The sequence below is a fragment of the Narcine bancroftii genome, chromosome 10 (assembly GCF_036971445.1).
Source record: "Narcine bancroftii isolate sNarBan1 chromosome 10, sNarBan1.hap1, whole genome shotgun sequence".
NCBI lineage: Eukaryota > Metazoa > Chordata > Chondrichthyes > Torpediniformes > Narcinidae > Narcine > Narcine bancroftii.
The window spans coordinates 43,140,048-43,164,415 of record NC_091478.1 but is presented as its reverse complement, the minus strand read 5'-3'; the positions used below and the strand labels follow the sequence as shown (position 1 = coordinate 43,164,415).

The 24,368-nt window shown below is 41.9% G+C and overlaps 1 protein-coding gene across 2 annotated transcripts in view; it reads left to right on the top strand.

Moving 5' to 3' along the window:
* The window catches only part of LOC138744504 (catenin alpha-3-like), a 1,801,283-nt gene that overhangs the window by 1,766,238 nt on the left and 10,677 nt on the right, over positions 1–24,368 (top strand). The window contains exon 18 of one of the 2 annotated variants that reach the window (XM_069900799.1): positions 19,912–19,941. The exons of the other annotated variant lie outside the window; for it this stretch is intronic. Coding sequence (XP_069756900.1) covers positions 19,912–19,926 — 15 coding nt within the window. The 3' untranslated portion in view covers positions 19,927–19,941. Of the gene's footprint in view, positions 1–19,911; positions 19,942–24,368 lie in introns of those variants that run through there. 2 annotated transcript variants of the gene reach the window in all.

Genomic DNA, 24,368 nt, shown 5'->3' with positions numbered 1-24,368 from the left:
AGCAGAAATATATTTCCATGGGACTGAGCTTTTCAAATGCTCGTCAATAATTAAAAGTTCCACATTTGTTCCCTGTAATTATCCACACATCCGCGCATTAATCAGTCATCTTGAAAAGTTTCCCTGCCTGCTGTGAGTCACTGAGGAATCCTTTGGTCTGTCATTAATAATGTTTTGATGGTTCAGTTTGTTGAAATCAATTATATTTATACATCTTCCCATTACTCTCCACCAATGTTTGAATGATATAAGATTTTTTTTTAATTTTGTAGAATAAAGATGTTTTCAATTGCGTGGGAATCCAATAACAAAATACTGTGACTAAGTTTAAATTCAGGTTTATTGTCACATTGCACGATGCCATGAGAAGGGCTCATCTTGCAAACATTCCAACAAGTCAGCTCTTCTACAAAGTAGAAGATCAAGAGCGTATTGAAAGTGAGTGTCTTTCCAGATAAAAGTCACTGAGTATATAGGAAGGGCAGCATGAGATCACTATTGGAAGTTTCATTCGGGACCCCAGTAGCAACAAGGACGAAACTGTTTTCGAACCTGTTGTTGTGTGATTTCACAGTCTTGAATCTCTTCCCGACGAGAGGAGGAAGTAGAGAGTGTATCTGGGGTATGATGGTGATGCACCATTAATTACTCAAAAGACTGTAGTAGAGAAACCAATAGGCTTTTATTCATTTAAGAACGCAAGCACATCCGTACTGTTCGGTTGTACTGCACTGAGCAGGAGGGTGCTGCGGAACAGCTGCCTTTATACAGGAGCCTGTGGGGAGGGGCCACAGGTACAACCAGCCGATAGGTGTGCCTGACCATACATAACAATGGTTTACCTTCAATAGGTTGGCTGCCATTTCAAGGGAGCAGGAAGTGTAGACAGAGTTGATGGAGGGGAGGGAAGTTTGTGAAGTGTTCTAAACTGCCTTCCTCAGCTTCTACAACTTCTTCTAATTTTGGGCGGCAGTTCAGCTGCCATGCTATGATGCATCTGGCAACGGTGCTTTTGATGGTGCCCCCCTGCCAAAATTGGTAAGGAAATGGGCAACATGCCTTCCAAGGAAGTGGAGGCATCGGTGCGCATTCTTGATCGTCATGCCAAGGTGGCTAGTCCAGATCAAGTCACTGGAAGTGTTTATTTCCAAGAACTTGAAGCTATCGACTGTCTCCATTGATTGGAAAGGAAGAGTAGGCTGTACTGCGCCACCTCACACACCGAAATGTCCGATCAACTTGGTATTGAAACCAAGTCATGTCGAGCCTGGGAGATGCAAAAGGTCTTTAAAAATCATGAACCTGGAGAATCTATTTCTCTTGCTCCAAAACTCAGAAGTACAGTAATATTTTACACTTTTTAAACACAGATTATTTATGTAACATTAACATTTTGAATGTAGGCAGGTAACCAGAATATCCCACACCAAATAATTGGTTGCAATGGTCGTCAAATCTTGGTGGAAATTAATATGTGACAGGAAATAAATGGTTTCTACTTTTAACCAGTCTCCATAAAGAGTTTCAACTTTAAACAGCAACCATTAATTTTTCCCCCTGATGCTGGTTGACCCGCTGAGTTCTTCTAGCAGATTGTGTTTAGTTTTAACATCTGTCTTTGGGATGAGTTAATGCAGGAGACAGCCGCTTAATACACAACTGTGCAGGAGAAACTCAGCAAGCCTTGCAGCATCCACAGGGTAACCAAGGTTTTAGGCCTGAGCCCTTCATCAGGAATAAAAGTCTTATTGGTGGCAAAGGCCTCAGGCCCAAAACATTGGCTACTCTTTCCTTCCTATGGATGCTGCATGACCTGCTGAGTTTCTCCAGCACAGTTATGTACGACACTCTGCACTGGCATCTGCAGATTTTCTGGTTTAACAGCCCACAATGTCTTTTGTGATTGGATCAAGGAGGTTTGAATGAGGGCCAGTTTGCACGAACATTAATTTATTGCCTTCCCTTGTTCTGTACAATGGTACAGAACCAGAATACCATATAACAATTACAATACGGAAACAGGCCATCTCAGCCCCTCTAGTCTGCACCAATTCAAATGATCTCCTCTAGTCCCACCTACCTGCTCCCTGCCCATTACCCTCCAATCCCCTCACATCCATGATCCAATCCAACCTTCTCTTAAATGACAACATTGACCCTGCTGCAACCACCTCTTCTGGAAGCTCATTCCGCTCAGCCACCACCCTCTGAGAGAAGCCCCCCCTCATGTTCCTTCTAAACTTTTGCCCCCTAACCCTTAACTTATGACCCCACTCCTAATCGTTAGTTTCAATGGTCATCAAATATTGGTGGAAATTAAGATGTGAACAGGTAATTTTACCATCCACTCTAACTATTCCATGACTCCTGAAAGATATCCCTAATACTCTTTAAAGAAAAATCCAAATGGAAATCAGCATATGAGCAAGTAAATAGATTAAAAAATGAAGCACACAAATGTGGCCCTGTTCAGGTGGATTCTGGGTGCTGGTTAGGCCAAGAATGTCAAAGGCTGCTGACAAGAACAAGGTGGGTGGGATCAGCATGGTGACTATGATTGGTGGGGGGGGTGGGGGGATGGTCATAATTCAAACAATATCAGCCCTGCCGCCAGATCAGAAACTGTACAGGAGAAATGAAGAAAGAAATTCCTGGAACTGTCAGCAGAGATATGAAAGTGGAAAACACATTCAAAGATTTGAGGCCCCATTTGGAGTTTTGCATTCAGTTTCGGTCACCGTGCCACAGGAAGGATGTTGCCGAGCTGGAGAGGGCACAGACAAGATTGATGAGAATACGGCCAGGACCTGATAGCCTGAGGTACAGGGAGAGGTTGAGAAGGCTGGGGCTTTATTCCTTGGAGCGAAGGAGAATGAGGGATGATCTCATGGAGGTGTACAGAATCATGAGAGGAGTGAATGCGGAGAGCCTTTTGCCCAGAGTAAGGTAAAGGGAGAGAGGATTAACAAAGGCCTGAGGTGTAACAGTTTTACACAGGCAGTGGTGGGTGGCTGACTGGGGTTGAGAAAGTTACCATGGCAATGTTTAAAAACATTTGGATGGATACATAGATAAGATGGGTTTAGAGGGATATGGGCAAACACAAGCAGATGGGTCAACTGTGGGTGGGTAGGACATTTTAGTCAACGTGGGAAGCTGGACCTGTTTCCATGCTGTGTGAGTCCATTACTGTGACCTTAAGATTTGGAGGGAGTGCAGTATTTGGAAGCACAGATGGTGTAATGTTTTCTGGGTTTTTTTTACTTCAGGTTTACAGCATCTGCTGTATGAAAGTATTTGGAGACATCGAAAGACAGTTGTTTTGAACCTGGTGTCACATCATAACTACATGGAGTGGCTGATCAAAATGGAATTGCAATGCAGGAAGAGTTCACTAGGCTATAATAAAGCTGAAATCCAACTAACAATTATTTAATCTATGAAGTAATGGGGAACATTCCCAGGGTAATTTAGTAGACATTTTACAGGGGGAGAAAAATAACTATTGTCATAAATAATATGATCACAAGTGTGAAATGTGCCTTGCTGAAAATGATCACATAATGGCTTGTGCATTTCCTCCTGCTGACTAAATTAAACATTAATTATACATTGGCAGCCTTTGGATTGTTCTCACCAATAAAATCATTAATGCAGGTTTGAAAAGACATGAGCAACTGGTGGTTTCTCTTCCAAAACACGACTTGAAGCACATTTTAACTCAATCAAACACCGCAGAGCATCATTTCCAGCAAAGATAATAGCTCTGGGAATGGTGCAAGTGGTTGTACATTGAATGAAGGATTGTTTCATAAAAGAGAACCGCAAGTGATAGAAAAGGATTTCTTTTATCCAATCTGGAAGGCATCTTAAGCTCCAGTTTGGGATTTACCTTTTCATTACCTTGTGAATGATGTTCATCGGCAAAGTAACAAATAAACTTTAATATTCCACTTACAATTCCCTTATTGCAGAGATTTCTTAGCCTTCCTTTGGCTGATTTTCAAGTTGTGAGAACCTAGATTTTCCCATGGAGAAGGTGACAGGTACCAGTGCCTGGTGGGTAGTTGACTCGGCATCAAACTTTGGTTATGCCGACTGGCAGATGAGAAAGTATTGGCTCAACCTCTTTGCCCAAGTCCTGGAAGCTCATCAGCCACAAGGATAAAAATGAGCGGGGGAGAGGAGTTGGTGTGGCGGTTAGCGTAGTGCCTTTACAGCACCACCAATCGGGACTGGGCCTGGGTTCGAATCCCATGCTGGCTGTAAGGAGTTTGTATGTTCTCCCCATGTCTGCATGTTTTCCTGGGGGTTGGGTGGGGGGGCTTTGGTTTCATCCCACTCTTCATGGGAGGTTAAGACCCCAGCATCTTCAGACTTTCTTATTTAAACCTGTTTCATTCTGTTGTCCCCTGCAGTTTCTTCAAGCAGACAGTGGTGAGAGTATGGAATGATGTGCCAGCTGAAGTGTTAAATGGATTCTCGATTTTTACATTTAAGAAAATTTGGATAAGTACATGGATAGGAATGGAATGGAGGGCTGTGGTCCAGGTGCAGGTGCAATTGGACTAGGTAGAATAATAGTTTGTTATGGACTAGATGGGTCATAGGGCCTGTTTCAGTCCTGTAGTGTTCTATGGAAACTCATATATCTTTAGTCCCAACCTCAAGTCCCTGCTAAACACTGACATTGTATTTTTCCCCCTTTTCTGGGGCTTGTAGACAGCAGTGATGGAGTGGGGTGAGCCAGGAAGGTTGGTGGGTACCTATTCCCCACCTGGACCCAATGGAGGTGATTGACCTCAGTACAAATGGGATAAAGGCAAACAGGAGAGCAGAAGGAAGGCAGAGAAGTTGGGGGGGTGGGGATTGAATCATGAGAACTGCAGAAGGTCAATCCAAAAGGTCAATGCAAGAAAGAAAATGTCAGAGAGTGAGAGTTTGGACAGTGTTGGTTAGAGAGTGAAAGACTTAGAATGTGAATGATTTACAGAGAGATAAATCATGGAGCCAAGCTCTTCAGCTCAACTCGCCCATGCTAGTCCTACCTGCGTGCATTTGCCCATACCCAACTAATGTAAACCTATCCTATCCATGCTTCCACCCACTAGTGAATGCTTGAAATTCTCTAACCAGGGAAGTGGTTGAAACTGCCTCATTAAACATATTTAAAATTTGGTTAGATAAATTTTTACATGATAGAGGAATTAGGGGATATGGGGAGAAGGCAGGTAGGTGGAGTTAGGTCCTAAATTAGATCAGCCATGATCATATTGAATGGTGGAGCAGGCTCGATGGGCCATTTTTGGCCTACTCCTGTTCCTATGTTCCTTCTTAGACGTTGCAGTAGCATCTGCCTCAATCACCTCCTGTGACACTCTGTAAAAATGTGACCCCTCGGGTTCTTGATAAATCTCTCCCGCAATGTCCAATGAGCAATAAGTTTAGAGAGAGAAAATCAGAGAGTGAGGTTTAAAGAGAGAAAGACAACGGCTGAATAGTTTAGAGAGGACAGAGTGAGCATTTCAGAGAGATTAGGGTCGCTCCATCGGAGATTTAGAGGTAGAGGGTCGGTGTGGGCAATTTAAAGGGAATGAGTTCAAAGAGTGCACAATTTAGTAAGAGAAGATCAGAGAATTAGACAGAAAAGGAAAGGCTTTGCATTGAGAAGAATCAATATTTAGGATTCAATCAGTGAAATATTCAAAAAGAGATTCTGTAAAAGAACAGTTCAAAAACAATAGGGAATAGAACTCAGAAGAAAACAGCTCTTGACAAAAAGGCAGGGTGAAAATGAGACAGAAATAGAAGTAGCAGTTGAAAGAAAGAACATCCATAAAGAATAAAGGAGGTTCAGAGCCCAAAGGAGCATTGACGTTGGCAATAAAAGTGGCCAAGAGGTAGTCTGTTTGTTTTAGAAAAGATTCATCAAAGATTTCCAGCAAAATAAGCCTGTCCCGTTAGTCTGTTCTGATTGATTTGGATCCCCATTGGATATCTTCAAAAGATATTCAGTTCTGAAGGAAGGTTTAGTAACCTGAACCATTAATTCTATAGATTGCTTAGTATTTCCAGTACTTTCTGGTTTTGTTTTCATTGAAAGATATTCACTTATCTGGGCGGCACAGTTGGCAAAGCAGTTAGCACAATGCTGTTACAGCGCCAGTGATCAGGACCAGGTTGACTGTAAGGAGTTTGTATGTTCTCCCCATGCCTCTGTGAGTTTCCCCTGGGTGCTTCTGTTTCCTCTTGCCCTTCAAAGCACACTGGGCCAATTGGGTGTAATTGGGCAGGCACAAGCTCATGGGCTGAAATGGTCTGTTACCGTTCCAATATCTAAAATTTAATCTTTCAAGCAACTAGCGGAGTGTAATAAACATTGTCACCCAGTGCCCAGAAATAATCATCATTAAAAGTATGTTGATGCACAGACAAGTGTCAGAGCCGGGCAGATATCAGAGCAAGGTGTATGAGACCCCCCCGAAGACCGAGAGTATTGCCACCAAGCCAAAGAGAGCATCAGCCAACATCACCTCATTTTCTCCATCCATGGTAGCAAGGCTCAAAATGAGCTGCAGAAGGCATATCAAATGTTCTGCAGGTGGACAATAACTAGAATTAACAGCACTAATAATCCACCCAGGAGTCATTCATAAGAAATTAAATTGATTTATTTACTTTTATGTCCCTGAGTCCAGGGCAAGGGACGACACTGCATGCAAACCCCTTTATCTGAACCATGGTGGCAGATGGGAAAGCAGGAGGCAGAGTTTTACCCATCATTAAACTGTCATGCAGCAGATATTCAAAAGCGAATATGTCAGAGGAATTTTTTTAATACTTTATTTTCATTTTGTGGACAGCATGTGTCAAGAAGAAACCATTACTTAAATACGTAAATTGAAATAAAAGAGAAAAAAGAGATCAATGGTACAAGTTGTCCATATCTTCAAAAAGTCCCATCCCCCCTCCCCCCCCCCAACAAAGCCCCAAAGGAGAGAAAAGAAAAAAAGAGAAGATAAATATAAAAAAAGAAAAAGTGAAAAGCAAGAAAGAAAAGAAGGAAATGTCATGATAATGAATATGTATGAGATGTACCGGAAGTCACGTGGTATGAGAGAGAGATAAGAGCACAAGCAGGAGAACAAAGGAAACTGGAGAATAAAGACACTGAGAAGTTTACCTGATAAAACTTGTGTTTGATGTTTTATTAACTTCACATTTCGGGCCACAAATGTGACATTGGCGATGAGGATGAAAGAAGCTTGAAGAAAATTAAAGACTAAACAAGATTACAGAGGATTACAGACAACTTCAAGGTGATAAGAATTTTCTCTTTGACTCAGTACTTTTGGGGCTGGAATATTTCCACATGGCTGGGGCAGACGGTGACTTTCTAACACATAGTGGAATTGCTCATTTTGACCCGACTGGTGATGCAAGCACTGTGAGTGTGAAGTGGAAGGCATGGCTGGAAGAATTTGAATCCTACGCTGACAGTCGTGGCCTATTTCTAGATACCGGTACAGTTGAACAAAAAGCGCAGAGAAGGGCGTTACTTCTTTTCACTGCGGGACCCGCAGTTCGGGAAACATTTAAGACACTTTTGAATACTGGAAGAGAGGATGAGTACCGGAAAGCGGTAGATGCATTAAATGCACACTATGTAGTGACACCGAATGCTACATTTCAACGCCATTTGTTTCGGAGAACGAGACAAGAAGATGGCCAAACAATTGCTCAGTACGTGACGAGACTATGCCAGCTAGCTGTTGGATGCAATTACATGCCAGCTGATTTGGACAACCAATTATTGGATCAAGTTGTACAGCACTGTAGATCAGATAAACTCAGAAGACGTCTACTGGAAAGAGGGAGTGAGTTGGAACTCACCGATGCTTTAGCCATTGCTGCTGCACTAGAGGCTGTTGAAGGGCAATTTCATACCATGACCCTTAAAGACAACTCAAGCCAGAAAATTAAGAGGCTCTCACATCGCCATAACCAGCCAAGATATACGTCGACACAGGACGTGGACTGTTATCGATGTGGAAACCGAGGTCACTTTGGAAAAGACCCATATTGCCCGGCCAAAGGCAAAGTTTGCAGAAAGTGTGGAGGTAAGGAAGTGCAAAAGCAAGTCCAATGCAGACCAGAAGAGGAAGAGTACAACTTCCAAAGGCAAAGCCTGGGGGAAAGGAAAGTATCCTGGAAAGAAAGATACCATTCGCCAGATAGACGGTGACGATGATGATACCCAGGAGGAACAGAGTTGTTACCAATTTACGTGGAATGAAGTACATCATGAGAAGGTCCCAGTGATCATTGGTGGAGTGACAGTGCAGGTTATTGTAGACTCAGGCAGTGACAGTAATTTGATTGATCGACATTTATGGGAGAAGTTGAAAAGGAAAAAGATCATCTGTACCTCAAAGAAGTGTTCCAAGAAACTGTATCCACACACAGCAACCAAGCCATTGCAGACTATTGGATGTTTTACTGCAACTGTTGAAGCTGGAGATAAGTACTCCGAAGCAGAGTTTATGGTCATAGAAGAGAGCGGAGAACCATTGCTGAGTAGAAGCACAGCGCAAGACCTGGCAATACTTCATATTGGAGCTTGTGTTAATTCAATTCAGTCATACGAGGATATGAAGCAAGAATTCCCCGCAGTCTTCCAAGGAGTAGGAAAGCTGAAAGGTCGACAATTGAAGCTAGCGGTAGATGAAACGGTCAAACCCAAGGCACAACCAATGCGCCGAACTCCGTTTGGACTTTGTGGGAAAGTCAAAGCCAAAATTAAAGAATTGATCGAACAAGACATTATTGAACCGGTGGAACATTCGACACAATGGGTCAGTCCCGTAGTGATTGTGCCCAAACCAAAGGGTGACATAAGACTATGTGTTGACATGAAAATGGCCAATGAAGCTATAATTAGAGAACGACACCCTATACCAACAGTGGAGGAAATATTTCAAGAACTAACTACCAGCAAGGTATTCTCAAAAATTGATCTGAAATGGGGCTATCATCAATTAGAGCTGAATCCAGGTTCCCGAGATGTAACAACATTTGTGACTCACTGTGGATTGTATCGTTACAAGAGACTATCATTTGGAATTAATGCAGCTTCGGAGATCTACCAGTATGAAATCCATCGAGTGATTCAAGGCATTCCTGGAGTTGCCAACATTTCTGACGACATCATAGTCCATGCACCAACGAAGGAAGAGCATGACAAACGGTTGAGGTGTGTACTATCTAGACTACAGGAGGCAGGCCGTACCGTGAATGGAAACAAGTGCCAGTTCGGTGTGTCAGAAATGGACTTCATGGGACACAGACTTACACGGGAAGGACTAAACCCCGCAGAGGCCAAAGTGAAAGCTATTGCAGAAGCACGTGCACCTCAGAACGCAACAGAGGTGAGGAGTTTCCTGGGATTGGTCAATTTTTGTGCAAAGTTCATTCCTAATTTCGCTACAGTGGCAGAACCACTAAGGAAACTAACCAGGAAAGGTGTACCATTTCATTTTGGATCTGAGCAGAAGAAAGCGTTCACAGCGCTGAAGCAAAGCCTGACGGATGCAAAAACTCTTGGATATTACGATCCGGCGGCATCAACCAAAGTCATAGCAGATGCCAGCCCAGTTGGTTTAGGAGCCGTGTTGGTCCAGATGCATGATGGAGGACCAAGAATCATTGCCTATGCCAGCAAATCGTTATCAGATGTGGAAAGAAGATACTCTCAGACAGAGAAAGAAGCACTCGGACTTATATGGGCCTGTGAGAGGTTCCATGCATATTTATACGGCATTGAATTTGAACTCATCACAGATCATAAGCCATTAGAGGTGATCTATGCACCTAGATCCAAACCAGGTGCCAGAATAGAGAGATGGGTACTCAGACTACAACCCTACAAATATAAAGTAATCCACATTGCAGGGAAAACAAACATTGCAGATCCGCTGTCCAGATTGGTGAAGGATGGTGGTCCACAATCCAAGTCAGAATTGGGAACAGAAACAGAGAGCTTTGTATGCTTCGTAGCTATTCAGTCGACACCGAAAGCTGTGACTACGAAGGAAGTCGAGAGAAAATCCGAACGTGATCCAGAACTCATGGAAGTAAGAGAATGCATACAGAGTGGACAATGGGACAAGTGTACTCACAAGGCTTACATTCCCATTAGAGGCGAACTTTGTTGCATCGGACAGTGTGTATTAAGAGGTTGCAGATTGGTGATACCGCAAAGATTGAGACCGAAGATCGTATCCTTAGCGCATGAAGGTCACCTAGGTATTGTTGGTACCAAGCAAAACCTCAGGACCAAGGTATGGTGGCCAGGTTGTGATAAAGACGCAGAGAAATTTGTTAAAACTTGTCACGGATGTCAAATCACAAGTAGGAGTAATCCGCCAGAACCGATCCGGAGTACGCAACTCCCGACAGGACCATGGATCGACGTAGCTGTTGATTTTCTTGGACCTTTACCGACGGGTGAATCAATTATGGTAGTGATAGATTACTAGAGCAGATACTATGAGTACGTGGTGTTGAAGTCCACAACCACTGAAAAAACAATACAAGCGTTAGCAGAGATATTCGCAAGATATGGATTACCTGTTACATTATACTCTGACAATGGTCCACAATTCATTTCAGACATTTACGGAATACATGAGGACCACAGGTATCAACCATCATAAAGTAACTCCGAAATGGCCGCAAGCCAACGGAGAAGTAGAGAGACAGAATCAGTCCATTGAAAAACGATTGAGGATTGCACACGCAGAAGGACAAAATTGGCGAGAAGCATTGCTATCTTATGTGGCTGTCTATCGAGCAACGCCTCATGCAACCACTGGAAAAAGTCCTGCAGAAGCATTTTTTGGGAGAAAAATCCGCACCAAAATGCCAGAAATAAAGGAAATCCGAGACGACCAGGAGATGAGGGACCACGATGCTGAAAAGAAAGGTGCAGCAAAGCTGTACACAGATTCGAAACGTGGAGCCAAGTACTCAGACATCATGCCAGGAGATAATGTTCTAGTGAGGCATGAAACTGATGGTAAGCTAGACACACCTTATTACCATCAACCCTATACTGTCGTATCCAGAAGTGGCAGTATGGTGACAGTCAAGTCTCCGACTGGAGTCCTGTATAAGAGAAATGTATCAGGTGTAAAAAGGTACCAGTCCAGAGATATATCGAGCGAAGAGGTTGAAAGGCCAATACGAGATGCTGAAACTGAGAGACCTGATGATGTTCCAGAGGCAGTTACCAGCACTCCTGATGAAGTGACTAGAGCGCCAGAAACACCCGAAGCCGTGGCGAGCAGTATTTCCGACGCTGAGAGTGAACAACCGAGAAGCGACGACAATATCGCAGGCAGGCCGAAACGAAACCGGAAAGCGCCCAAACGATATGAAGACTTTGTGCCATAGTTTTAATAAGAACTTTGGGACAGTATTTTAATCTTATATCATAAAGTGCATGTATGAGTGCTGTAGGAAGTAAATTTTATGTAGTTGAGTTATAGTATTACCATTAGTTACGATGTTTGTATGTTTCCGAGGGATATTGGTAAGTGAAGGTAAAGTTTATTTCTGATTAAAGGAGGGATGTCATGATAATGAATATGTATGAGATGTACCGGAAGTCACGTGGTATGAGAGAGAGATAAGAGCACAAGCAGGAGAACAAAGGAAACTGGAGAATAAAGACACTGAGAAGTTTACCTGATAAAACTTGTGTTTGATGTTTTATTAACTTCACATTTCAGGCCACAAATGTGACAGGAAAGAAGAAAGAAGGAATGATAGGGATCCGGTATCCAGTTCATATGATCTCATTCCTTTTCTTGCCTAGATCTCAAGTAGGGGAAAGAACCAGGAAGTAGAACTCAGGAACAGAATAAGTGCCCCTAAATATTCAACCCTGTGATCTGCAAATACAGCCACCCTACCTGCAAAAATATGTTATACTTCTTCCTTAAGTTGCAAATAATTTTCTCCAGGGGAACAGAACTATGCATTTCCGCATTCCATCGGGCTCTGTCCAGAGGGGTATCAGACTTCCAAGTAACCACAACACATTTCCTGGCTACTGCCAATGCAATTCTAAGAAGTTTTAATAGGTACTTGGACAGCTTCATTTTAGATTTTATTTCTAGAGTATTTCCTAAGAGAAACAATTCTGAACTTTATGGTAATTGTTTCCCAATAATTTGATTTAATAAAATTCTTCAATTTTCCCAAAAGGGTTTCACTTTAGAGCATGACCAGGTGGAATGTAGAAAGGTTCCCATTTCTTCACTGCAACTAAAACATACGTCCGATATATTAGAATTTAATTTATGTAAATTCTGTGGGAGGCAAAAGATTATATTACACCAGTCTACATTTTACATTAATTGTATTGGTCATGCAGTCCCGACATAAATAGGACCAGTTCTTAGCACCAATGCTAATATTCAAGTCTGATTCCCATCTTTGTTTTGATTTATATAACTCCCACTTAGGAGTACCCGACTGAAGTAAGGAATACATTACAGATGTAAAGTTCCTTGTGGTCCCCTTTGGAAAATGAATCTCTGTTTCACTGCGCGCTGGTAAAATCAGGGTCAGTCCTAATACATCTCTGAAAAAAGCTCTTAACTGAAAGTAGCAGAAGATTGTATTATTAAGAATATTACATTTATTTTGTAATTGTTCAAATGACATTAGTTGCCCTTGCAGATAACACTCTTCCACATACCTGATCCCATGTATGTAGAATTTTATTATTCATTGTTAAAGGAATTAATCTATTTTGAGTCAAGGGCATTTTTGGAGATAATTTTCCTTTTGATCCAATTAAATTATTCAATTCGTACCAAATATTCAAAAAATGCTTTATTAAAGGTGCTTCCTTTCCACCAGATATATCCCATTTATATATGAGATCTTCTACTACTCTCTCTCCGAGTTTGGGCAGTTCAATTTCCACCCATGAAGGCTTGTCTTTTCCATCAAAGAGGGAAGTGACAAATTTCATCGAGGCCGCCCAATAGTAATATTGAAAATTTAGGAGTTGTAACACACACCACCAACCCCCCACCCCCCCTACACCGTCCCCCGATATGATATTTCCAAGTTAATTTTTCCATGGAGACTCTGGCTAACTTACCTTTCCAAATAAATTTCCTAGTTAACTTATTCAAATTTTGAAAAAAATCTTCTGCAGTAATTGTTAATAACCGGACGTAACGAGCAGCAAACAAGACAATGAACCAGACAGTGTTTAATTTTAAAACACTAATTTTATTTCTAACCCTTAAACTATAGTCTCAATTTTTAAACTACCCTTGACACTAAATCTCTCCCCAAATATGCGCAAGTATCGTGTGTGTGTGTGTGTGTGTGTGTGTGTGTATGTGTGTGTGTGTGTGTGTGTGTGTGTGTGTGTGAGGGTGTCTGTGTGTGTGTGTGTGTGTGTGTGTGTGTGTGTGTGTGTGTGTATGTGTGTGTGTGTGTGTGTGTGTGTGTGTATGATATCCAAATCATTATAGTTCAGGCCAAAATCTAGAAAGTTACTTCAAAGTTCAGTCTTTCAAATTCAGTGTTGAAGTGTGGGCCTTCGAAATTTGATGCCCAGAATTAATGTTGAATTATGTACTTTATTCATATATTATATTGAAATATTCCAATTTGTTTTTCCTTTTAATTATTAAGACAATAAGTAACAGTGGTGGGGGGGCTTTAAGTACAGATTATGGATCATATCACAGAACAGAAAAATGGGATCACATCAGAAAAGTATAAAATATCTTGTATAAGGGAATTGTGCATTTATTATGTGTATAATTTTTGCATTCAAATATTATTTTTGGACCTAGTACGAGAAACTAGCTCATTGTTTAATTATTATAATTATAGAATTTGATGCCCTGAACATAATATCATGTAATAATTATGATTTTGGTTCTAATTTACAATTGATGTGTGATATGTATATAATAAGATTTGATTTATTATTAGTATATACCTTGTGTAAAGTGTTTTTGCTAAACTCAATAAAAAATATTTTTAAAAGAAAGAAATATTTTTAAATTATGCCCTTGTTAATCTGATAAAAGGAGTTGATTTGAAAATATTTTTTTTAAATTGCTTCCCCATCTCCTCCTCCTCCTCTCTAACTCCCTTAAAAGCTATTTGCTGTCAGACATAAAATGATCCTGCTCGACCTGTCTTTATTGATTGGCCATAGTTGTGATATGTTGATTTTGGGTCATTTCAATGTGAGTGGCAGATATATTTGATGCTGGATTTACAATTGCCGTTCACAGTTGACAGCTAAAAGGCTGCATTTGCCAGAGCTGCACTTCCAAGATTTGTCACCCCTTTCCATAAGATTTCATATTTTGGATGAGAGTGCTGTATTGTACCACCTCTATTTCACATTCACACTCATTGTTCTGCACAGTCCTTTCCTTTCCCAAGGAATGTAAAGGTTGGTGCACCATCAAAAGCACCAGTGCTGCTCTGTCCCAAGGCAGGAGGGAATTGTAGATGTTGGCAAACAGAGCTCAAAACATCATGCAAACCTCTTCCCTCCATGTTGTTCCCCTAAACCTCTCATTGCCCAGGAAAGGAAGCCAACACACATGAAGGACCCATCACACCTGGCCACACTTTCTTCTCCATCATTTCATTAGGGAGAGCAGTCAAGGGTGTTTCTACCCCACAGTTTCTTCCCCACAGTCATCAGGCTCCTGAATGAACCCCACAACAGTGCTCTCATGCTGCCCTTGCTATGAACTAATTAACTTCTTTTCCAAGTGTACAAACTTCTATTTTGTATGGCTGTGTGCCTGTTGATTTGCAAAACTGTTCATTGAAAAGCCTTTCTCACTGTACCAGGTATAATATGATAACAATCTTGAACGTAGAGCAAATGTGTAAAAATTACGAGCTATTTGTTTCGGACAGGAGTGGACAAACTTTCTTAATGGAAGTTCAGATGCTTGAGAGTCACCAGACATGAAAAATATTACATGCACATTTTACCTATTACTTGCATATTTTACACTGTCGTGTGTGCGCTGCCGCGAAGTGTGGAAAGGATGAGAAGTCAAAGTTGAAGACTGAATTATTGCACTAGCAGCTCTGCTTATATTCTCTCCCCATTGCTCATAACAGGAGTGATGTCACAGCAGCGCCGGCCTCAGATTGATCAGCAATTCCCGCCGTTCCTTGTTGTTTCTTGCCATGCGGGTTGTCACCTGGGATGAAGGTCATTGGCCCCCGTGGGGTCCACACGGTCGCCGCGTTTGTCGGCCATCTGTCACAGTCCTGGTTAGCGGGCTGCTGCAATACTAATATTAAGAAATACATGTACATAATATTTATTGTGCACTCAACACTCAGAAGATCAAGATCATCGTGGACTTCAGGCGTGGCAGAAGCCACACTCACGTCCCGATTTACATCAATAGAGTGGTGGCTGAACGTTTACTGAGCTTTAAATTCCTTGGTGTCCATATCTCTGAAGATCTCACTTGGTCCCTGAATTCTTCAATTCTGATTAAAAAAGCACATTAGGGTCTTTATTTTTCGAGGAGCATAAGGAAGATCCACCTCGGTCCCAGGTCACTGTTGGATTTCTATAGATGCACAATTGAGAGCGTGCTAACAAATGGCATTTTGGTGTGGTATGGGAACTGTATTGCACAAGATTGCAAGGACTCCAGAAGGTAGTGAAAACTGCCTAATGGATTATTGGCATTCCATTGCCTTCCATCGAAAACATCTAAAGGGAACGATGTCTGAGCAGGGCAAGGAACATCATCAAAGATGCATCACACCTTAATCTATTTACTCTTCTCCCATCAGGCAGACAGTTCAGGAGCCTTCAATCACACACCAGTAGGCTCAAGAGCTTCTTTTACGAAGCTGTGGCAATGTTGAACACTGAATCACTGTGCTGAGTGGTACTGCAGTCAGATTGTAAAATGAGTACTTTTTAACAGTTTGTTGTAGAACGGTGTTGTTGGTTGCTTTATTGTAATGTATATAGCACTATTTTTTAACTTCCGGTCGATGCTGGACATATTTCATTTGGCTGGTTTAGTGGTACAAAGTGAATCATAAATCATCATTATTCATGTATGTAGCTTTTAAAACTGTTTTTTTCTATTAATTTCAATAATCACAAAGTATACATACTTTATATACTCATGATATAGTTGAAATATGTGGATCATTTTTAAGGTAAAATTTAACTGGTCAAACCTTCGACTGCATTAAACACAAAAGTTAAAACTATGAATTCATAAAATTTTTATAAAGAAGTTAAAATTATGAATTTTTTTTCTTGATTAGTGAAGTTTTCCCTAAAAATATGATGTTTTTGAGGTCTTTGAGTGTCAACTGATGCAATTTGATTTAATTATATCTAATAGTTTTACAATTAATATTTTATATATTAGTTTTGGGATTAGATTAACTTGGAGCGAGGATGGGTTACGGGGTATTTTTGTAGTTTTTTTTAGTTTTTTAATTTTTAATAAATAGATTTTCAACATATACTTGTTCATTTTTCATATGTGGTAATGTTCTTAATTTTTGACATATATGCCAAATAAATAAAATTTTCAAAAGAAAATGTACCGACATTCTTGAGCACTAGCGGAGTCCACACATCAGTGTTGCTATAAACTTGATTTGATTAGCAAAATAACAAGTGACAATTCCTCTTGTCCCTGCAGGAACTGAATGGAGTTGGGGGGGGGAGGGAATCAGTGTTACTGGATCGACGATTTTCTGAAGGAAGGTGGGTGCTGACAGAGAGCAGATGTGATGAATGGTTTGCTTCTATCTTGCAATTATCAATGGTCTAGACCAGCCATTCTCAACAGGAGCCCAGGCCCTTCCCTTTCTCCCATGGGAGCCACAGCACATTTAAGTAAAAGCCTTGTTTTCTTTCACCTCACGTAACATAAACACTGTTATTGGTTTTTTTTCTGTAGTCGGTAAGAAAGTACGGAAGAAACCAAAACTAGACCAGTCATTTTCAACCTTTTCTTTTTGGCTATGGCTCCCTTCAGCCTCTGCTCAAAGTTTATGGGTCCCCCTTCCCTGTGAAGCAGTCAAATTTAGTTGGTTTCTTCCGTACTTCTCTCCTACATAAAAAACATTAAGAAATATTTATGTTACATGTGGTGAAAGGAAAACAAGGCTTTTACTTAAACGTCCTGTGGCTTCTGGTGGGGGAGGGGGCGTGGGGATGGCGTAGAACCCCCGTTGAGAATGATTGGTCTAAAAATTCCTCTCCATCCACAACCACCCAGTGGCCAACCATTTCAATTCTGGGTCACACTCCCCCACACACCTGTCTGTCCATGGCCTTATGTACTGTCCCACCTTGACCACCCGCAGAATGGAGGAACACCTTATTTTCCATCTGGGCTCTCTCCAGCCACTTGGCATGAACATTGACTTCACTGGTTTCCATTAAACCTGCTCCCCTTTTATTCCCCTCCCCCATTCCCTCCCTACCTTTCCAATTCTTTCATCTACACAGCCCTGCCTTTCCAACCCTCTCTCCCCCTCAGTCCTGTTATCCCCTCCCTCCCTTCTCCACCTATCATCTCCTGCCCTGCCACCCCATTCCCCCTCCCACTTGTTTATTCTAACGCTCAACAGCATGTTTTCATACTTTAATGAAGGGCTCAAGCTCGAAACATCGGTTCTGTATCTCTGCCTTTTGCTACATAAAGGACACAGTGTGTCCTGTGGAGTCTCTCCAGCATTGTGTGTTTTTATTGGACACTCAGTCTTGTCAGTCTGGATACTCTCCAACCAGACGACTTTGACATTGACTTCTCCCGCATCATCCTCCTTCCCTGCCCCATCTGTCTCCTTTCCTCCCGCTCTCCAGCCCCTTCCCTTCCTTCTCCTATCCCTCTCCCTTACCATCTCAGCTTTTTCTCTTCCACCCTCTGCCTGTACTCACCCATTAGCCTGTCTACCTCCTCCCCCTACTCCTTCCTCCCATCTCTGACCTTTCATTCAGGAATCTGTCGGCTTTTAGTGATACCTGATTAAAGTGCCCAGGCCTGAAATGTTGGTCATCCTTGGATAATGTTGGATACTGCGTGGCCTGCTGAGTTCCTCTAGCACGCTCTTGACCCCAGACTTTCTTGTTTAACTCCATCCTACAGGAGGCACGTGTTGAAAGAAATGGCACTTTGCGGGAGATCCATTCCAAATTATTCCAGTACATTTGCACAGGATCTTCTGGGTATCCTTGGCACAAGGATTCAAGCACCTAATTAGCACCCATTGAGTACATTTTTACAGCCGCTGAAGCTGACCAGTTGATGCCAATCCTAAACCTCTTAAAGGGAACAGATTGAGGAATCCAACCACGATGAGAGTACAGAAATGCTATTCAATATGATCATGGCTAATTTCTGCTCTGCTGGTTGCCCGTCCCCTTCATTCCCTAGAGGTCACTGTACCCTGGGGAACACTGCTGACATGAACGGCAACACCATCACAAGCACACCATAAAATCCGGTCAAAAGATGCGTTTGGCATTGCAGGCGTATATAGATCAGTGACAAAGCATCAATGAAAGTGACGAGGAAGGTGCATTTAAAGACTGATGCTACTTGGGAATGGAGGAAACATTCCACTGCACGCTTAGTGTAATGGTTAGCACAGCACTGTTACACCACCAGTGACCCAGGTTCAAATCCGCCGCTGGAAGGGGATTTCCCCATGTCTGCAAAGGTTTCCTCCGGGTGCTCCAGTTTCTTACTTTTAATCAAATTAGACGTTCAGCACCAATTCACTGCTGCAAGTCTGTGCCGCCCACATTACACCCCACTAACCTATAGCCTGGTATGTTTTTGGAAGGTGGGAGCCCCCGGGGAAAACCCATACAGACACTGGGAGGACGTACAAACTCCTTACAGGCAGTGCAGGATTCGAACCACAGTCTCATCCCGATTGCTGGGACTGTAAAGGCGTTATGCTAACCACTTCACCAACCACACAGCCCTACATTCCAAAGGCATATGGGTTTAGTATGTTAATTGGTCACAGAGGTGTATTTGGGCTTGTTACTGTGCTGTAACTCTAAATTTAAAAATAAAAATGACCTCAGGCATCAAGGTTTTTGAATGTATGAACAAATCTTCTCTGTCAAGAAAGACAGAACAGCCCTCAAACGCTTGTCCACATAGCCTGGTCCTATCATTCATTTAAACATGACCCTCAGCATCTGCCCCAAATAGCCCACATATTCAGCACAAATCCACCTCTCGGACATATGTTTTCAGCTGTGGGGCAGCCACATCAGATTGACTCAAGTGCTTACTTGACCTTGTCCCTCTCTCATGCAAGAAAAAGTGGGACTCATCGACCATTTGCAGCAACAGGCTGGATAGATCCTGTCCTGCCCGGAGTCTGACTTGCATTGAAGAAGACTGTGCTGATGACACTTGGCTCAGGAGCTACAGAGTCTATAACCAGCAGATGATTCAGGTCCTTGTTAAGACTGTGTGATAGTACAGATTCTATCACCAATGTGTACATGTACAGATGGTAGTGTAGGATGACTGTGATTGGCTGAGAGCATAACCACACTTACTGGCAGGTCTTAAAGGATTGCTCCTAGCCAGACCATGTCATTCTGGACTGGTCGACCTACATGTGATATGTTCCAGTCTTTTAGTTAATAAAAGCCTTGGTTTGGATCAACACGTCTTTGGTTTTTTCGACGCGCTCTACAGACTGAAACATAGACGCCACATTCCCCTCATCGAAAATCTCAGCTGCGTTCAGGTTTAAACATTTTCCTCTTTCTGCCACCTCCCCTCATCATGAAACACTGTTGTGTTTTCTTCTGTTCAGATTGCCAGCAGATAAAACTACACAGATCACGAGTGCTGGGAATTAAGAGTGAGAGAAAGAATAGCAACACATCCATCCATCTTTCGGTCACATCCAACAACTCAGGTCCTGAGCACTCTCTGAGCAGAAGAGAAGTAGCCTCCGCAGGCAGTGGGTCACAAAGGGACTGCAGTGAGACAAAGGGAAGAGACCCAAGGATCCTGAAGGGCAGAATTCAACACTATTCCAACAACTGAAGACAGATGGTGGGATCTGTCAGTGAGTAAACACATTGAGATGTAACCAGCCAACTTAACAGCTCAGCTAAGATACAAGGCCATTGAGCCATATAGCTTGGAAGAGGCCCTATGGCCCAACTAGTCTATGTTGACTACAATGGCCTTCTATTCTAGCCCCATTTACCTCCATTTGGTCCATATCCTTCTAAACTTTTCCTCTCCGGCCAAATGTCTTTTGGATGTTGCAACTTCACTCACTTCTAAAGTTTCCTCTGGCAGTTCGATCCTGACTTGGAACACCCTCTGAATGAAAAGGTTGGCTCTCATTACTTTGAAATCTCTCCTCTCTCACCTTAAACCTTGGCTCTCAAATTCAAGGATCATCTCCCAGGGTAAAAGACTGTGAGCGTTCACTTTATCCACACTCCTCGTGATTTGATAAACCTCTATAAGGTCACTCCTCAGCTCTCAATGCTTCAGCAGATAAAGACCCAGCCTATCCTCATGCCCTCCAGTCCTGGTCAATTCCTTGTGAGTCTACTCTGCACCTCCTCCAACATTCTGAGAACTTTCCGATGGCTGGGCGACGAGAAGAGGGCACAGTACTCCAAGTGCAGCCTCACCCACGCCTTGTACAGCTGTATCATGCCCAACTTTGGCAGAGACAGGGAATTCCAGTGAGCCCACCGTGATATGCATCTAAAGGAGGGTAGTTAGTGGCAAAACAATTTTCCAAGTGAAGAACTCCTTTGGCAGCTGTCATTGATGCTCTTGGCATTTTAGTTTCTATATGTTATTATTTACAGGTTTGACATGTTTATTTGACATTGAAGCTTTCATGAATTGAATAAAGGAGACACTGACAATCTCATTAACAGAGCAGGAACTCTCTCATTCTGAGATCCTTGCTTCATCATTTATTTGTTGGCACTCATGGGTGGTGGACATCAACGGAAACATTTATCAATTGGGACAAATTACAGTGCCACTACAATATGTGAGGAACAGCCTTCATGGCTCGTGAGGGCATCCAACCATGATGTTCTGGGGGTATCCCCAAGCCACAGAAATCTATTTCTAAGAGAGGGTGCTGTGTGACACTATCTACTTAGAGGGAGTTAGAGTACATAAGCAGTACTGCTTGGTGTTGAAGGGCAGGTTGGGATGTATGATGAAGCATTACCATCTATTTTAGGGCAGCGTTCATTGTGGAAATGACAGACGTCAGTAAAGTATCATGGCGACATGCAACTTCCCTCATGTTTCTTACAAATACAAAATTAGCTTTCTAAAGGAAGCGATTGTCCTTTCATGCAGTGTGTTCTTCCTTTCATTCACTCAAGTCCTGGTGAATATTAGATCATTGGTGACTCCTCTCACGTTGGTAGAACTTACAGTCGCAATACCAGCGAACTTCAAGGGGAAATGGTGAGACTTCCTCCTGCAGGATGATGGTCATGGCCAATCACTTCAAGTGGTACAGCACTGAGCTGCTTCACACCACTCCAAGACTGAATGGTAATCACCTTTCATGACATGTCAGAAAGGTTGAGAAACTAAGTAAAGGTGGTTGGTAATCTTAGGAAAGCTCTGGAAAATTTCTCTCTGATCCTTTGATGACATCAGCACATAAGCAAAACTCAGTAGAAATCTAGTTAATTTTCAAATTATCTTATAACAAGAGTTGAGAGCCATTTGGCCCATTGAATCCATATTGTTAGCCCATTAGACATCTCTCATTTCCTCCTCAGGTCAACATTAGCAGGCTATGTGACCTCAGGAATACCTCATGTTCCTGCCACATTTTCACAGAGGAATCTGACTGGAATTAAAGTTTGATTTCCATGCCTTCACAAATTTATCGCACAAAGCAAAGTGCAAACTATTACTTGCAACAGGAGCAGAGACTAAGTTCTTATTGGCACTGACAGAATACAATGCAATCAGCCTGTAATCCAGAGGATGGTATTCCATCTGGAATAGTAGCTCATTGCATGGCGCTGCCTCCAGCTTCTCATTGTTGCCTCAAGATTCCAGCATCTGCAGTTTGCAGTTTCTCTCGTGTCTAAGTAGTGTCTAAAATTCTATGAAGCCTCCCTGCTCTGAAACTGAATGGACCAACGGATAAAGGAAACCATCCTGTACAATTTCATACCTGATCTACCTGTTCTGCTAATTTCAAGGGTCTCCAGATCATTCCTTTTCCTTCAAATCATTTAATAATCTCTATTGTGCATTCTATTTCACCTGCCTTAATGCATTGCCACTCTCTCCACTGGAACTCATCTGTATTCTGTAATCTGCCACTTTTCTGCGCAATTACCCAGACCATCCATATCTTCTTAAAAGTTGAATGCATTCATTCTCATTATCAAATGCTCAGCCAATTGTTGTACCAGATGATTCTAAATCAGTAATGCAAACAGGCATGCTGCATTGAAGCTCAAGTAATTATATGGATTACAAAAGCAAAGGATCGACTGCTAAGTCCTGTGAAACATTAGTGGTAATAGGTTTACAATTACAAAAAAAAATACCCATCACAGCAGTATTATCCATTGTCCTGCCATTGAGCCAATTTGGTGTTCTAGAACAGCAGAGTACAGGCCCTTCGGCCCTTGATGTTGTGCCAACCCATATTAATCATTCTATTGGGTGTCTTATGGAAATTAGTTATAATCCTTGCTGAAGTCCATGGGGACTGCATCAAATGTATTGATCTTATCACCCCTCCATGTTATATGCCTAAAAAATTCAAAGCAATTAATCATTCACAATTTTCCCTTAAGTCCATCTTGACCAATGTCGATTAGTCCCTTCAATCGCATTCCATTCATTTTTCCACCACCAGTGTTAAGCGAGATGCCTGTATTTTTTTGGTCAACTCTTTTTGCCACATTTTTAATCAACAGATTTTATTGCAAGCATGGGGTTAGATTCAAGGTTAAATCTGAAATTTGATTTGAATTTTTTATTGTCTTATCTACTGAGATAAAGTGAAAAACTTTGTTTTGAGTGCTCTCCAGGCATGTCAACCCATACTTAAGAACAACAAGTAATGCAAAATAGAACATGTACAGTTATAGTGTTACAAGAGAATATGTTCAGTTAAATCAGTGCAAGGCAAGCTCACTTTAGTTATGACAGATCCACTCAATCGTCTGGATCAGCTGTGAAGAAACTATCCTTGAATCTGGAGCCATGCGTTTTCAAACTCGTATCTTCTATCTGATTGGAGAAGGGAGAAAGGAGTATGACCAGGTAGAAAGAGTCTTTTCATATGTTGGCTGCTCAGAAAAGCGGGAGGTGCAGACAGAGTCAATGGAGGGAATGTTGGTTTGTATGAGGGGTGGCCAAAACGCGGCTTGCGATCTATATGCGGCTCTTTGACGTCCCATGTGCAGCTCGCGGAAATAGGATGGCTGAGACAGGAGTCATACGAGCAGATGCTCACAATGGTAGTTTTAGTGTGCGTAGCTTGCAATTGGTATGTATATTGTATAAACACATGTAAAAGTCAACCCCTTATTTTGGGCCCTGCCCGCTCACCCATCTGAGCTCCTGACACCCCAAAAAACACAGTTACTTAGAACAATCAAAAGTAGTAAGTGTGTAATAATCGACCCCTGAAATTTTACTCAAAAGTTCTTCAACAAATTTCAACTATTACACGCATTTATATGGTATGAGTACTTTTTGATTATTGAAACTGATGCAAATTAGCAGTTTAAAAACTTCATACATGAAAAAATATTATTAAGTACACGTATTTATCTAATTATTTTGCTACAAAATGTGCATGTAAGATTAAAAACAGGTCTGTGATATTTTTTCATGTTTTGCGGCTCTCAAGCAACTGAGATTTATCGTACATGTCTCTTACGTTAAGTAAATTTGGCCAATTCTGGTTTGTGATGACTTGAGCTGCATTCACAACTCTCTACAGTTTCTTGTGGTCTTGGGTAGAGGAGATCCTGTAACGAGCTGTGATGCATCTGAAGAGGAGACTTTCTTTGGTGTATCATTAAAAACTGATAAGACATTGTGGGCATGATGGATTTCATTGGTGTGCTTTCTTGGCTATTGTGTCAATGTGGTTGGACCTGGACAGATTCTTGGTAAATATTTACAACTACAGCTCTCTATCTTCTCCTCCTCAACACCATTGAGACAAAGTGGGATAAGTGCTCTGCCTTACTTCCTGAAGTTGATGACGAGCTCCTTCAATGTTGTCCTGAC